Source organism: Sparassis crispa, assembly GCF_003851025.1.
Source record: "Sparassis crispa DNA, contig_000000F, whole genome shotgun sequence".
Classification (NCBI taxonomy): Eukaryota; Fungi; Basidiomycota; class Agaricomycetes; order Polyporales; family Sparassidaceae; genus Sparassis; species Sparassis crispa.
Window position 1 is genome coordinate 148,980 of NW_020939747.1, and position 14,486 is coordinate 163,465.

The 14,486-nt window shown below is 51.8% G+C and overlaps 6 protein-coding genes across 6 annotated transcripts; 4 read left to right on the forward strand and 2 right to left on the reverse strand.

Moving 5' to 3' along the window:
* Positions 1–920: 920 nt before the first annotated feature.
* SCP_0100410 (hypothetical protein) lies at positions 921–1,588 on the forward strand (the record flags this gene model as incomplete). The annotated part of the gene is made up of 3 exons (XM_027752281.1): positions 921–1,343; positions 1,396–1,463; positions 1,513–1,588. 3 exons carry the CDS (start codon positions 921–923, stop codon positions 1,586–1,588), a joined length of 567 nt encoding a protein of 188 aa, XP_027608082.1.
* Positions 1,589–2,165: 577 nt separating this feature from the next.
* SCP_0100420 (Zinc-type alcohol dehydrogenase-like protein) lies at positions 2,166–3,701 on the reverse strand (the record flags this gene model as incomplete). The annotated part of the gene is made up of 8 exons (XM_027752282.1): positions 2,166–2,316; positions 2,365–2,447; positions 2,509–2,625; positions 2,685–2,931; positions 2,985–3,037; positions 3,101–3,352; positions 3,422–3,517; positions 3,570–3,701. 8 exons carry the CDS (start codon positions 3,699–3,701, stop codon positions 2,166–2,168), a joined length of 1,131 nt encoding a protein of 376 aa, XP_027608083.1.
* An 856-nt stretch (positions 3,702–4,557) lies between these two features.
* SCP_0100430 (hypothetical protein) lies at positions 4,558–5,288 on the forward strand (the record flags this gene model as incomplete). Its single annotated transcript, XM_027752283.1, has 4 exons — positions 4,558–4,672; positions 4,943–4,978; positions 5,034–5,223; positions 5,279–5,288. The coding sequence occupies 4 exons, from the start codon at positions 4,558–4,560 to the stop codon at positions 5,286–5,288; spliced, it is 351 nt and encodes a 116-aa protein (XP_027608084.1).
* A 703-nt stretch (positions 5,289–5,991) lies between these two features.
* Positions 5,992–7,119, forward strand: SCP_0100440 (hypothetical protein; the record flags this gene model as incomplete). Its single annotated transcript, XM_027752284.1, has 6 exons — positions 5,992–6,100; positions 6,156–6,168; positions 6,218–6,308; positions 6,365–6,645; positions 6,703–6,902; positions 6,965–7,119. The coding sequence occupies 6 exons, from the start codon at positions 5,992–5,994 to the stop codon at positions 7,117–7,119; spliced, it is 849 nt and encodes a 282-aa protein (XP_027608085.1).
* A 132-nt stretch (positions 7,120–7,251) lies between these two features.
* SCP_0100450 (hypothetical protein) lies at positions 7,252–10,325 on the forward strand (the record flags this gene model as incomplete). Its single annotated transcript, XM_027752285.1, has 12 exons — positions 7,252–7,419; positions 7,478–7,767; positions 7,828–7,854; positions 7,912–7,947; positions 8,000–8,062; positions 8,113–8,145; positions 8,201–8,254; positions 8,312–8,471; positions 8,524–8,846; positions 8,905–9,391; positions 9,476–9,805; positions 9,855–10,325. 12 exons carry the CDS (start codon positions 7,252–7,254, stop codon positions 10,323–10,325), a joined length of 2,442 nt encoding a protein of 813 aa, XP_027608086.1.
* Positions 10,326–11,622: 1,297 nt separating this feature from the next.
* SCP_0100460 (predicted protein) lies at positions 11,623–13,809 on the reverse strand (the record flags this gene model as incomplete). Its single annotated transcript, XM_027752286.1, has 5 exons — positions 11,623–11,738; positions 11,796–12,657; positions 12,724–13,069; positions 13,124–13,602; positions 13,657–13,809. 5 exons carry the CDS (start codon positions 13,807–13,809, stop codon positions 11,623–11,625), a joined length of 1,956 nt encoding a protein of 651 aa, XP_027608087.1.
* Between the last annotated feature and the right edge of the window lie 677 nt (positions 13,810–14,486).

Sequence of the window (14,486 nt, forward strand, 5' to 3'; positions counted from 1 at the left end):
GTTTCTCAGTTAGGCAATCTCAGGCAGATAATCTCGGCAAGGCAGGCTTTTCTCCGTAGGAACGATGCTCAGGGATCAACACTAGCGACCAGCCGATAGCGCCGATATGCAAGATCGACGGACGAACGTACGAAGGAGACTGTACTATGTGAGCCCGACGAGCACAGTGGCCATCAGTTCCTGAGCTTGCAGTACAGATGGTCCAGCACGAAGTTAGTGCAGACGAGGTCTCCCACGCGTCATCCCTCGACCTGATCACCCGCGGGGAGAATTTCCTCCGCTATGTCAGAGTAGTGAACAACGTGAAAGTTATCCTTCTGTCAATGGGACCTGCCTGATGCTATCGTGAGATCGCGGTACTGTGGTGTCGTTAGACGATGTGGCTCACCCTAGCAGAAGGAAGTCTAAGGAACTAGGCCATGAACATTGACGATGACGGTGAGGGTTTGGACTCCATCCACCTGACAAATATCTTCAGGAAAAGTAACGACGTCTAAGCACCGCATGTCGTGAACTTTGATTGTTTGGTGTCATTCGCTGAACGAAGACGGAGGTATATCAGAGTCGCAGAGACCGAGTCAAGCCCTCACGATGGGCCATCGGCAATCTCGTCCAGGAGCCACGCCCAGGGGTGGAACTCATTCGGACAAAAATCGGATGAAGTTGCAGGAAGAACTGTACTCATGCGAGGACATACTGGTGCCATGTCTGAAGGTTGGTAGATCTACACCGATAATATTATCCTATATCAGACTGGTCCCCAGCAGACTTCAGAAATTGTGGACAAAGCGGAGACTCAGAGGTTGAAACGTTGAAGTTCAACATCAACCGCACGAAGGCGCCCGTGGCGCCGGCCCGAGCCTGGACAGATCGAGATCGACGATGATGATGACATCACTCGAAGGCGGTATTGCTTCAGCATGGTCTCCTTCAAAGTAAACCGCCACCTTCTGCTCCTCTCTCTCCTCCTCTCTTCCACCATCCCCGCTCGCACCCAACAGACCGCGCTCGTCGCCCTGCCCACGTTCTCCACCATCTCCAACACGAGCGTCATGGCCTCTTCCGCCTCTCCCGAGTGGCTCCAGGAGCATCTCACCACCCTCCTCAACTCGCCCTACATCCACTTCAAGAACCCTGGCCCGCTGGGTCTGCGCATGGGCCCCGGGCCTATTGACCTCTTCAGCACCCGCTTCAACAACATGTTCACCAAGGACGCCACCGGTGTCGTTGCCGGGAACGAGGTCGACAAGGCGGGCTTGAAGGAGAGCATCCTCGCGCTGCAGAAGAAGTGGAACCCGGATACCGCCACTTTTTCGGCGCAGGATACGACAGAGCCCGGTCATGTGCGTTTGTAATCCACTACTTGACCGTCGGTCGCGCTGATTCGTACTTTAGCCGGTCACGCGCTTTGCGTGGGCTCAGAAGAACTCAGGGACTCAAGCTGAGGTCACTGCTGCTGCATCGTAAGCAACGTGGTAGCTCATCGCGCGTACTATACTCATTTTTCCACAGCGTGCGCGAAGAGGGCGGCTCCCCGCGCATCGACACCCTCACGCTCGACGGCGACGAGGCGTTGTTCACCAACTAATCCAACGTTGGTTTGTTGTGTCCTCCCACCTGTACAGTAGTCTCAGCACAGACTTCACGTTGTATTATATTCATGGATCAGTTTCACGTTATCTCCGTCTCCTGTCTTGAGTCCTCATTTCGGAGGCGTGCAACGTCTATCTCTCTATATGTCTCATCGGCGATTATGCTTTTCGATCGGGTCGGTCGAGAGTCCGTAGCAGTCTGTTAAGACGCCGTTCGTACAATGAACGTGGGCATCTTCACGAGGAAATTAGACCTGCCGGGTTTCGTGAAGGCAGCGATCGAGCAGTTCGCTGGTTTCGAGGGAGCTGCACCAGACTCGCACAGATCCTGTGGTATGTTTGATTTGAAAGGACTTCGTGCATTGCTTGTCAATGGGCACATCGGATCGCTATAAATGTATTGTCTTCTACATACTTCTGTAAATACCGTCAAAAATACAGGGTGACATAGTAACATCTGAGGAGCGGTGGGAGAATCAGAACCGCTTCCCTGCTCCGAATCAAAATGAACACTCACGTCCTAAGTTGCATGAAGTAACCGCATTCGTCGACCGAATCGCCATCTCACCCAGCTCAATCTTTCGAGACCTTGATAACGACCTTCCCGACGTGCTTCTGACTCTCCAGGTACGCGTACGCCTGCTTCGCCTCTTCGAACGCAAACACCTTGTCCACGACGGGTTTGAGCTTTTTCGCGCTGATCAGCTCGTTCATCGCCTCGAACCTACGGGAGATGAGTACTCGCACAGAACAGGAAGCGCGGCAGACGTACTGAACACGCGGACCGACGACGATCCCGCGGAGCATCGCGCAGCGCGTCAGCACGGCCGTCGGCAGCTGGCTCACGTCGCCGCCCTGCGCAAGAGGAAGTCCCGCCTTCAGTACGAACCGGGCACGGATGCGGTGCACGACTCACTCCCGCAACGAACCCGATGACGCATATCCACCCGCCATACGCGATCGAGCGTACAGACTGCATCAGCGTCCCGGCCCCGCCGACTTCGATGATATACTTGACGCCCTTACCGCCCGTCTGCCCGCGCCAAAACTCCACGCATTAGTCATTCGTCACGCACAAGGAGGTCCACGTACGATCCGCATCACCTCGTCCGCCCAGTCCGGCGTCTTCCGGTAGTTGATGAGGTGCGCCGCGCCGAGCTGCCGCGCGATCTCGAGCTTCTCGTCGGAGGACGATGTCGCGATGACGGTCGCGCCGGACGCGACCGCAAATTGGAGCCCGAAGATGGAGACGCCGCCGGTGCCTTGGACGAGGACCGTGTCACCACCCTTGAGCGGGACGGGGCCCAGCAGCGCGTTGTACGCAGTGAGCCCTGCACATCTGTGTCATCTGGAGTTGGGAGGCGCATATAGGAAGATCAGAGAAAGGCGCACGGCAGAGTCGATCCCTCCTCGTAGGAGAGGTGTTCCGGAACGCGCACGAGGCACTGTCCTCCGCGCAAGTTTCGTTAATCACGTCTATCGGTGAGCAAGACGAGCAGACGACTAACGTGCGCTGGAAGGACCTTGTACTCCGTCAAGACACCATCAATGGGCGCGCCAAGCGCGGAGAGCCTAGCCTCGTCCGTGAGTTCGCCATAGACGTGGTCCACCGCGAAGTTGGCACAGACACGGTCGCCAACGGCCCAAGTGCGCACGTCTTCGCCGACGGCGAGGATCTCGCCCGCCATGTCCGAGCATGGGACGACGTTTGGTTTCTGGCCGAGCGGATATTTGCTCGTCGCGACCATCAAGTCGCGATACTAACGTATCGGAACGCGGAGGTGAACACGGGGACGGTAGGGCTGACGCGCATGGAGCGAGGTACGAACCTGCAGGGACACGGCGTGCACCTTTACGAGGACTTCAAATGCCCTTGGGGCAGGCAACGGCGCCTCTTGGACGACTAGGTTATGGTACCCGTCCACCTTCGCCCGTCCCGTCAGGCGGCGGAGTGCACACCACTGCAGTAAAGCGCACCTTGGGGAGATGGTACTCGCGTGTAGTCTGAGGAATATTAATCGACATGTTGGTCTGGTTGACAGTGGGACGCCAAGCCTGTCCGAATGTCTGTTCCGTGCCCCAATTTATGAGGTCTGAGAACTGGCCCATCGCTGCTTTGTCACCCCCTCCCGGTTATCAGCTGACCCATCCTGCACAACGTTGCTGAGTAGGGTGTGGGCTCGGGGGCACTAGTTCTGCTGAGAAATGTGTCCGGACTGGGCAAGCTCGCTGCGGTCGGGCCCAAGAGACGTCCGGCTGCAGTAGATATGGATATGCGCGAGCTCGAGATGAGAACGATATCGATGGGACGCGCCTGTGGAAGTCACGATAGATCAGAGCAGTCTCGGACTTTGCAGATAGACGGTCAGACAATGAGCAAGAACGCTTTGAGTTTGAGCGCCTGCACATGGTGGTGAGGAAGAGAGAGAGGTGAACAATCTCCGGTGTGAGTATCGTGCCTACTCAATAGAAGTCGTTCATCCGGCCCGCTAACAGTGAGCGCTAAGTCCACAGTAAGCGCTGAACCGACCTGGACGCCAAGTTGACGCCAGTGCTGGCAACGACCTCATCTCAGCCCCCGGCAATGTCGAAAATTTTGAGCGAACTCATAATGAATAGAGCAAAGTACGGAAGCCACAGCCAGCACCTCAAATTATACGCCTACCCGTGTCAATTCAAAGTCGGAATGACAACCGACCAATTGTGCCCGTCAAACAATTGCAGGTGGAGTACATCCGCCAAGAAACTCACAAGCTTAAGAGGGATGCCAATCGCTGAACTCAAACGGATCATCTCACTGACCGGTGGTCACCTGTCGTGGCTCGGGAGTTGTCCTCCCAAAGTACTGTATGTTATCTCAGTCGCTATCCACGGAACAGTTATACACGTTCTTCTTCCTTCGCCAGTGGGATACATCGTACCGCGTGGACGTCCCGGAGTCTATCACATGCAGCTGCTGCCACCGATGGAATCGTTCCCCGAACCAATCTACGTCGAGATGAAAGAGAGGAGGAATACGCTGGTCGCCCCTCAGGTCCTCAATCGTGCACTTGTCAGCGGCGTTATCCACGTAGAAAGAGGTATCCAAGCCTGGGATCTTGATCTATAGTTCACAGGCGCCAAAAGTGCGCAACCCCGTCACGGTCACTAGTACTGCAGCGGACGCATCTCCGATCAGCTGTCAGATTAAAACAAGCAACTGCGGAGCCAACTCGCCAGCTCGACGGAGATGCTTTTATGGATTTCCACCAGAGACAGCGTGACGACATTGGGCTACTCAGAAAGCATTTATGTAGTTGACGCTCGTGGAACCTTTCCGTGATTGAACGAGGTGAACGAGGACGATACAGGTGTCTCCGGATGCCATATCGATGATCAGGCATTCCGTATGTCATTGTATTCGATCTGCGAACGACCGAAATACTGATGTCTCCTTCCAAGCGAAACGTTGTGGCCAACTGTCGGGGAAAGACATTGTGGACATGGACACATATGTGGAGTGCACTATCGCAGCGGTGAAGGCGCATAGAAACTCAGACTTTGTCATCCCTGCGCACACGGATATGCGTAACGGAACGATATTCAGTGGCGAGAACGCTGACGAGGTGGCCTTCCACGAAGGCATTAAAAGGTACAATCGTCCTTAAATCGTGATCGTATCACTTTCTGATACCCTGGACATTCAGTCCAGACTGAAGGTAGCGCTCAGTCGGCGCCGACGTCGTATTTATGAAGAGCGCATGCACGATGGAGGGAGGTGAGCGCCTCGTGGAGGCCCCGCCGCCACACCTTGTTATGTTCACGTTCTGCCAAATAATCATCTCGGCAACTGCAAGGATACAATGCTGAAGTGATATCTTCCAGACCTTCTTCCTTCCGTAACCGCTTCTCGTTCACCCATCAAATTCTGTACAAACGTGGATGTCATGTCGCCAAGCAGCTGTCTCAAAATTCAGTGGTGCAACGGAGCCAGACGAAGACTTCAACGGCGAAGGTTCTCCGTCGCCATCTGTACATATTGTTTCACCAAATCCTCAGTTTCTGTGCTGCGGTACTGTTTTCTAAAAGTTCCACAGACTTCTATGTTTGTTTCTTATCGCGAATGTACTCTGAGGTTCCCGGAGATTCGAAAGACATCAATGGTACGTTAGTGCAAGAGGGAGAAGATGTTTGGGCGTCATTACCGCAGTTGCCGCTGCAGGCACTGCGTGTCTGAATGGAAAGTACATCAACGGCACACTACTGTTACGTTGAATTTACCTATTGTTCGTATCGATGCTCAGCGCTCGACGTTCAGGTACTGGTACTCGGATACTGTATTTTCTTTTGCCGGGTGATTATTTTTTCTGTCTCTAGCCACTACAGATTTTTATGTGTTTTCTGCGTCTTAAGTGCCATCATGAAATTGTGGTGCCTTGTGTGGACTTTCAAGTTGGCGGCGCTCCACGATCGAACGCACGTAAGCTCAAACAATCGCCGCGGCTTCTCCGCATCCTTAAACATAAAAGGTTTGTTTCCATCGTTCAGTAAGTACCATCTCTCTTTTCCTAGCACTTTACACAGATGGACCCTTACTGTCAGTATCTCGATGTGCTCAAAGATGAGTTCATTTTCCACGCCTATAGCGAGGGCAGAGACGAATCGTGGCCTTCTGATGTGCAATCATTGTGCAACTTGCTACTTCAGAGTAGAGTGCTCCCGTCTTGGGTGGAGACCGTAATTATTGATTTTGTTCATTAATGCTGGCAGGATTGCTCACTGCTGAAATCCAGGGACCGCACCCTCCCATCAATCCTCTGGTTCAACCGTTGCTAGACGAATTGCGCAATCCAGATCATGGCAGCGGTAAATCAATGGACATGATCATTGGAGCAGACGCGACGCTGGAGACCCAGTTCAGAAGGATGTTCGGCACTACGCTAAGCGACTGCTTCAGACTGAGGAACATCGTTGCCACCGAGAATGTTTCCGGTAATGTTGACTCAAAAGAGTCATTTCTCTTGGTTGCAGTCCGCAATGCGATGTCTCCTGATACTCCAGATTTAGTGATCAGGTGAGCATAACCAGGTGCCTCATGTTGAGTCTCCGCTTCTGAGTTAAGTTTATCTAGTGAAGGAGCTAAGGTCGCATTACCTCGCCTGTCCAACACCCGTCTGAGTCCACTATTTGGATATATTGCTAATGACATCCGAGCCCCCTTGCTGATGTCAGTTGTCACGGAGTTGTCAGAACCACAACATGACAGTGAAACGATCGATGAGTTGGACGAGTCATCTACGGTCGCGGAGCCGAGTATAGCACAATCTCTTCGTACGTTCTTTTGTATACCCTAGCATCGTAGAAGCAGGAAGCGCTGACAATTGCTACTCAAGGGAGTGCATCTCATCCCGAGTCACTGGAAGAACAATCACATCATGCCACCTCAGTTCAACCAAACGAGCCTAACGACGAATCATCAGGTCCAAACACTGTTAGGTCATTACGTTCGTCAAATTTATGCTTCTTTTTGGCGTGGACAACAGTCTAGCATTCTACAGAAGATTCAATCCCTGATTCGGAGACAATCGAGAATCAGTGCCCAGCACAATTGAACGCTCATATCTTGACATACCTTTCATCACAGAAGATCCCTAAGCAGTGCTTGCTGCCGATTCTATGCATGGCAGAGGAAGATGATTTCCCGGTTGTCATGACCAGCATCCTCCGACAAAGGCAAGTATGGACACTCACTGTACCGATCATAGGTGTGGCGTACTCAAAGACGGGCACATACGTACATTTCTATTGTGGGTGGTTAGAAAATGATGCAGCCTCGGAGAACGTCCTAGTGAGTATTTCATACAGTGTTCTATTGTGGCATTTTGATTAATACCGATATTTTACAGCTTCCAGTCCACATCGGCAGCCTGGGACCAGATGCATTTCTTGATTTGGCTTTGCCTCATGAAGCATTAGTACTATCTCGATTTATCCTTACCCTACAAGGCTTACTGTCGAGAGTCACCACGATCGTCAAGGAAACAGTGCCACATCTAGTCGAGGATATCTGCCGAGACTGTGTTCCATTGTGGCGCCTTGATACCAGTTTGATCCCAGATTCTGTTGTCACGGGTGAAGACTGTTTCCACAGAATTCTGTCATGGACGGAAGCGCTTGGGTATAAATATGAGGACGAGTACGTCTCTTATCGAGCCATTCTCCTTACCACAATAACTTCACTTGTCCAAATGTCTAGTAAGTCTCAAGGTTCAAGCCATGGGAAGTGAGTAATTTATACTGCGCATTGCTGTCGTGATGACTCTAACATCCTGAATTGTAGGTCCCGAGAGCCAGTTAAGAATGCGACTCGTCAAGGGTAAGTAAGTCTACTACCTCCATGATATGCTTCTAATGCTGTCAACTTGCAGATCCCTCGGTTCTGCGAAGTCCACATCGAGCCAGCAGCGGAAGTTACCCGGCAACGCCACAGAGTAAATTTCTACTGCTTGCTTCTTGACCCTGGCTGATGATTCACTTGTAGTGTGCATCATGATACGTCAAGCGATCAGAAATTGCAAGTATTCCCACTTTGCCGTCGTTGATTCCTTGCTTAACGAGGACGCAAACAGAGAAACACGTGCCAAGCCTTTTATGCTAGCCACAAAGGCTATGTCATGTTCTGAGTAGGTGTCGTAGTCTGTAATAGATCACGTCTCTCACCATTCACCACTCATGTGAAGATTTGCCGGAAACGCCGCGAAAGATGAACAAAGTAATATTATGTTCGATTATATGTTTGACCGTCATGCCACGCCTCGTCCAATCTGGTTCAATCCAGTTGTGGCAGAAACATGCAAAGAATTCCTAGGGCCCATGTGGCCCAAGAACTGGAAGACAGTCGTGAGTCGGAAGCTTTTCTGTTAAGTTCCCAATATACGCTGACACAGTTTAGGGTGATTTACCTTTTGCAGACGAATACCTCAGCTCCTACAAAGATGAGCTCCTGCATGAAGTTGACACTCTCGGAATGGATTGGCCGGACGTCCCCGAAGAAATCCTTCCTTTGCTTAGAGGTCACTTCTCCACTATTCTCAGGGCAACGATGTATCAGCAAAGATACGCAGCTTCAGTCATTCCAGTCCCTGAGGTGTCGTGGCGTGCCGACTTCGATTGTTTATTCCGAGACTTTTTTACCAGCGCGATTGCCGGTCAACCCAGTTTGTTCACTGAAAGAGCTAATGTTGTCCGTGACTTACAACCTCTCAGGGTCGCCGCGTAAGTCACCTCCTTCATGTGCCGCTGAATATATATACTGATAACAATTACTCAACAGAATAGAGACTATGATTGCATTGCCTAGGAGTCTCGCTCTGGATTACCATGGAACGAATGCTGCTCGGTACTCCCGCCATGTCCAAGAAGTCCCCGAGAGATACTTTGACGAACTGTATCGGCTCAGCGAGGAAAAACGTGCAGAGGAGACCACGAACAGACACCAGGTTGAAGCTCATGTTGTGCGGTGGGAATCACGCCAAACGCTCCAAGACTTACTAACTCGTTTCTCCGACTCCCCCCTTCGTGGAAAGTGTGATGGCCTCGGTGTCCTTCAAGTTGATCTGCCCGTGAAACGGATCTTGCTCAATAAATTCCAGCTTGCCGCAGTGGCCAAACCAAAGGCCAAGAAAGACGTGGCATCGCACTTCCCTTTCCACCGGCCGCAGACTGCAGACGGCCCTGCAGCTCATGCACGCGTGTTGGACCTTCGGCGAGAGGGCTCGAGGAACGTTGCATCTAGCTCTGCGTCCCAGAAGACTCCGTCCGTGAGTTCCGATCCCATCGTATCTTCCGTTAAGTCAAAGGCCCAGTCGACTGACTACAATATTGCGAATGCGACCGGCTGCAAGACTGACAAGCTATACGACGAATCTCCAGGCAACCGACTCAAACAAGAGATGCGGAAAATGCATGCTCGCCGTCAGTGTTTGACATCTGGGCAATCGTCGAAGGCAAAGAATCCGAAGGTTGGGCCAGCTTCTATACTGCAGCTCCCTGTCTTCTCTCTCGAGTACAAGAAGGATCACACTGACATCGCGAAGGGTCACAATCAGACTAGGATGTACTCCGCTGCCTTGCTGAGATTCCTAGAGGCTGCTGGTATCATCAAATATCCGGTCTTCGCTGGGACGACGGATGGCCCAGTAATCAATCTGTCTGCCGCATGGACAGATGACAATGTATGTCGCCGCATTTCGAACCATGGCTATTTGAACTGATGTTATGCAGCGAGTTGAACTCTTTGAGCGTCAAGCAGAACGGATAAACCTCACCGTTGCTATAGGATCATGGCATTATGCAACTGTTCTGGCTCGCCTTGCAATGCTCCATGCGAAGACGCTGTACGAGAAGTTCAACACGCCAGAGATCAAGGACAAGCTCGTTGAGAAACTCAACTCCGAGTCGCTGGGGATAGAAAACGATGTCACTCTTCGATGGCGGCTAGATCATCAGTTGGCGGAGTTGTTAGGCGACGGCGTGGTGAAAAGGCGCCAAAGAAACGGGAAGACTCAGGTTGGAGAGGCACAGAGAAAGCGTCCGGATGTAGGCGAAGGAGGAGAGGAAGAAGCCAAGAGGGAAGAGAAGCAATGGGAGGAAGAGGAGGAAGACGAAGAGGAGGAAGCTGAAGAGGAGGATGAATTAGACACAGAGGATTATGTGTGGGATGCAGATAGCTTAAAGGACGCGCGGGGGCCTTGAAATGGGGCGCATCCTCCATGATGTTCCTCCTGTACCTGTGGAATATATATCCCGTCGCGCCTCTAGCTTAAATAGCATAAGTATTTGTGCATACTTGATGGGCTCTCTGCCCACATTACAAATGCAGCCATACTCAACGAGCTCTACCTCTTGAGCAGCGGGACCTCCGGATCCTCGAGTGGTGGGCTAGACTTCTCCGTGCTCTGGCAGCGACAGAGCTCTCCGTCGTCGTGCACCTGATCGTTGGTGTGAGCAATGTCCCTGTTATCGCAGAGGCGAAGATGTGCTCTTACAACGAGACTAAGATTTCAGTTAGTGCACAGAGAAAGACTACGACAATCCAAAAAAGGGCTATAGGCTTGCCACTGTATAGAGATGGATGTTTGAGATCCGTAATTAGCATCTGTTAAGAATTTAACGTATAAATTACAGTGAACCAGGCTTGCTATAGGATTTCTATAGATACCTCACCTCGCCGTACACAAATGGCATGCATCCTATTTAGGAGGGAAGGGTGCACCGCCAACGGTTGGCTGAAGGAAGAGGTCCCGTCTTAGAAGAGTTGGCATGCACACAGACGCGTATGATGGAGAGAAACTATCTCAGAGAATAAACGAGAAGCAGAAGATAGTTGAAGCACGTCGCTAGTAGAGATAATCGAAGGTATCCTAGGATCGTTGAAAGTACAAAGCATGCCGCTGCCTTCAAGTACATGATATTTTCTCAAACAATATCTGGAGCAAAGGCAACTTGCCGTAGACCGGTATAGCAGCGGCGACTGAACAGAACAATGCAACGAGGCATGCATAAGGTGCGAATAGGTCCGCAAGCAAGTCTACCGTGCTCGTTTTCAATTTCAAGTATAAGGTCCTTAGTTGTCAGCATGGTCGGTGCAGAGCGTGCGGTCCCGGCTTGTATTTCCCAACTTGATCGTTAGTACGGTGCACGTGATCGCGTCTACCCACATCATATCTGAGATCAGAGTATTCTTTGCTTTTCGAGGAATCCAAATCACCTTCAGCGTGACAGCTGATGAGAATATATTTGAAGCGTATTCGCGCCAAGTCTCAGTAGATATCGCAGAAACATATTAGCCGAAAAAAATACGTGACGGATTCGTTGAGGAGCATGCTCTGGGATAGCTACCGAAGCCCCCTGAGGTCAAACAACGTAACTGCACGCGAGACGAATGAAAGGCAAAAAAGCCTTGGCGGATATTATAGCTGCATGGCAGCTATCATGCCTGCCGGCCCTTTGGCATCACATCTGCTTCGCGGACAGCACCCATTCACCATCCTTACTCTCCCAAGCCCGTCTTGGTTGGAAGCATCGGACGAGGAGTTAGGATCGCATCGGGATTCGGGTCCAGATGTACAGGGACAGGCCAGCGTTCGATACCCTCGTCTGTATGCTCTGACACGAACATCAGCATTGCCCAGACGCTTAAACAGAGACAGCCAGCCCACTCACCCACTGTCGACGCATGTGCAAAATCAAAGACTTGAATGCAGGTACCATCTCCGCTTGCGATACACAGCCGGCCAATGTTCTCGTCCCATGCGAGCGCCCTGACCGACTTCAAGGCCCGGCGCGGGATACGGAATTGCTTGACGATTTCCCTCTTGGGCGGCTGCAGGCCGTTCACCACCGCCTCTACTGCTGCGGCGTCCAACTCGTCTACATTCGCTGCTGCGTCTGCTGAGCGGCTTGCTGGGTCGTAGTACCGGAAGCAATGACTGACAGATGGGACGTCGCCATCTTTGCCCTTTTTTACGAGGTACGCGATGGCACGGTAAGACCCGGGCAGGACGCGCACTTCCATGCCATGGCAATCCCAGGATAGATACGACAAGATCCGGAGTTCTGGCAGAGGGTACTTGTATGCACCGTACGTGCGTGCGTGTGAGAGTGTTTGTGTGGGCGATGTGGGACTGGTGGGGGAGCCCTTTGGGGATGACGCCGGAGGTGCGTCTGTTTTGCGTTTGGGAAAGAGTGTCAAGCGTAGCAGGATCGGTCCGCTCTTCAGGGTGAAATAGACCGAGATAGGGCGGGGCGTGCATACCTCCGGGCAGTCGTACAGGTCACCCATGACGCTGTCGTCCTCCCTCGGGGGGATGCCGTGGTCAGATATCTGGGCGATCTCTGCGTTCGCATCGAAGGAGAACATCTGGTCCGTATTGAACTGATGGACCTCGGTTGAGACTTTACCCGAAATGATGACATTGAAGTATTCGACGCTGAGCAGAGGCTCCGCATTGTCCGGGCAGATCCTGCGTGCCACAAGAATTTTGTTTCCTGCGGGGACGAGGCGGATGGCAAGTATGGTATGTTTCTGCAATGTGTGGATCAGCACAACTTCAACCGCGGGAGAAAGCGGAGCCTTGACAATGAGGCGCACCTCGATGGGGGCAACAGCAGTAGGTCCGCAGTTCAACGTGGACCCCGCGCCGCCATTCAGGTTCTTGAAGACGATTTTGTTGTTGCCCTGAGGGATCGCCAGGTACGGCGATCCAAAAATATTATCGAGGGAGGGCACGCCCAAGGGAGCACTCGCGCGAACCATGGCGAGCATCTGGAAAGGGGGAGGCTGAGCTTTGGCAAACTCGATGAATTCTTCTGAGCCAGGTTCAAGCCGGCTGTCTACGAGAATATCAAGTGAGGAGAGCTGGACATGAAGTGAGATACATTCATGATATTTGATTGAAGGCTCTTCTTTGTCAACACCGTGCTCAGATGAACTGGCACTGAAAATCATACAATTAGCGCACAGATCTTCGGGAATTCTAACACAAACAGACCTTTTCTTTGTCCTCTTTTTGCAGCGTTTGCGAACGTAAGAGATAACTATGCCGCGCTCGCCTTGAATAGTCATGTATCTTGCCTGAAGATTGTAAGCTTCGGTAATTGTATTCGTCTTTGCCAAGGCAAAGGCTCCTGCTAGCACGGAGTCCATGGCGAAGAGCACGATTGAGTAGCGCGTCCGCTTCTTGTCGGACACAGAAGCGATGAGATAACGCCCTCCTGGTAACATGACCATGGAGAGGACTTCGTGGTGGGCGCAGAAACTCCACCACATTCGGTACGCGGGTTTTTCCTTTTTCCAGTCCCGTTCAAGCGATACCGCACGCACGACTGCGCGCTCGACCTCAAAGCCGGTGAGTTTTTCGAGTGAATAGTTTGCAGAAGGAGGGAAAGGGGGGATGGGGACGTCGATAGTTCGTAACAGTCGTTTCCAGATGGCGGAGTGATGAGTGAGATAATAATACAGCCTGCTGACCTGTAGTATACGTTAGACATTGAGCAAATTCAGCACCGAGTATCAGCGACACACCTGTCGTAGGCGTAAGATGTCAAATGCATCCAGGTATTTAAAAACTTCGTCTACAAGTATGTCGTTAGATAGCTTGTCAATGTAACATGGCTTGTCATTAGCAACGTCATGACGGGTAACAAGGAAGTCCATGGACTTGAGGGGAAGTGCCATCGTTTACTGTGACCGGCACAGAACCAAGAAGGAGACGGACGAGAAGGGGCACTAGGCTTGAGTGGATGGCAAAGTGCAATGTCAACCTTGATCTTGTAGCCCGCGGGGACACTCTGAAGACAGCCATATTCTTGTATTCCGACGAGATCTGAAGGAGGAGGAAACCAGGATATTTATTCTAGTAGATCTTTGCAATTGTTCTTGAAGCGTTCAGTGAGATCTTGACAAAAGACTACATTGTTGAACGAGCAAAAGGCGCCTCCCGACGATGCCCATTCTGGCCATCGTTCATGATGGCAACTTGTGCGACGCCACTTCGCGGAGACAAATGATGATCACGATGATCTTGAAGCTGGCAGCGAAACCCACATCTTCTGCGACACTGTTGTAGTCAGCACGGATGCAAACAAAAAGACAAGATTTACCGTGTCACGACATCGATGGACGTACAATATTAAATAAGCGCCTAAGAATACTGCCCAACTGATACCTAGCAGCATGCACGGCGGTTCCTGAGGCAATTCAGGGCAATACTGAGGTTTCTTGAAGGGCATCTGTGCATCACGCCTTCTGGAACTTGGAGTAGGTATTGGAGTTACGCAGCTTCATATGACTCCGACGTTGGCGGCAGTGACTGTACACCGCCAGCGCCTGACACCGGATTGCCAGCGCCCATC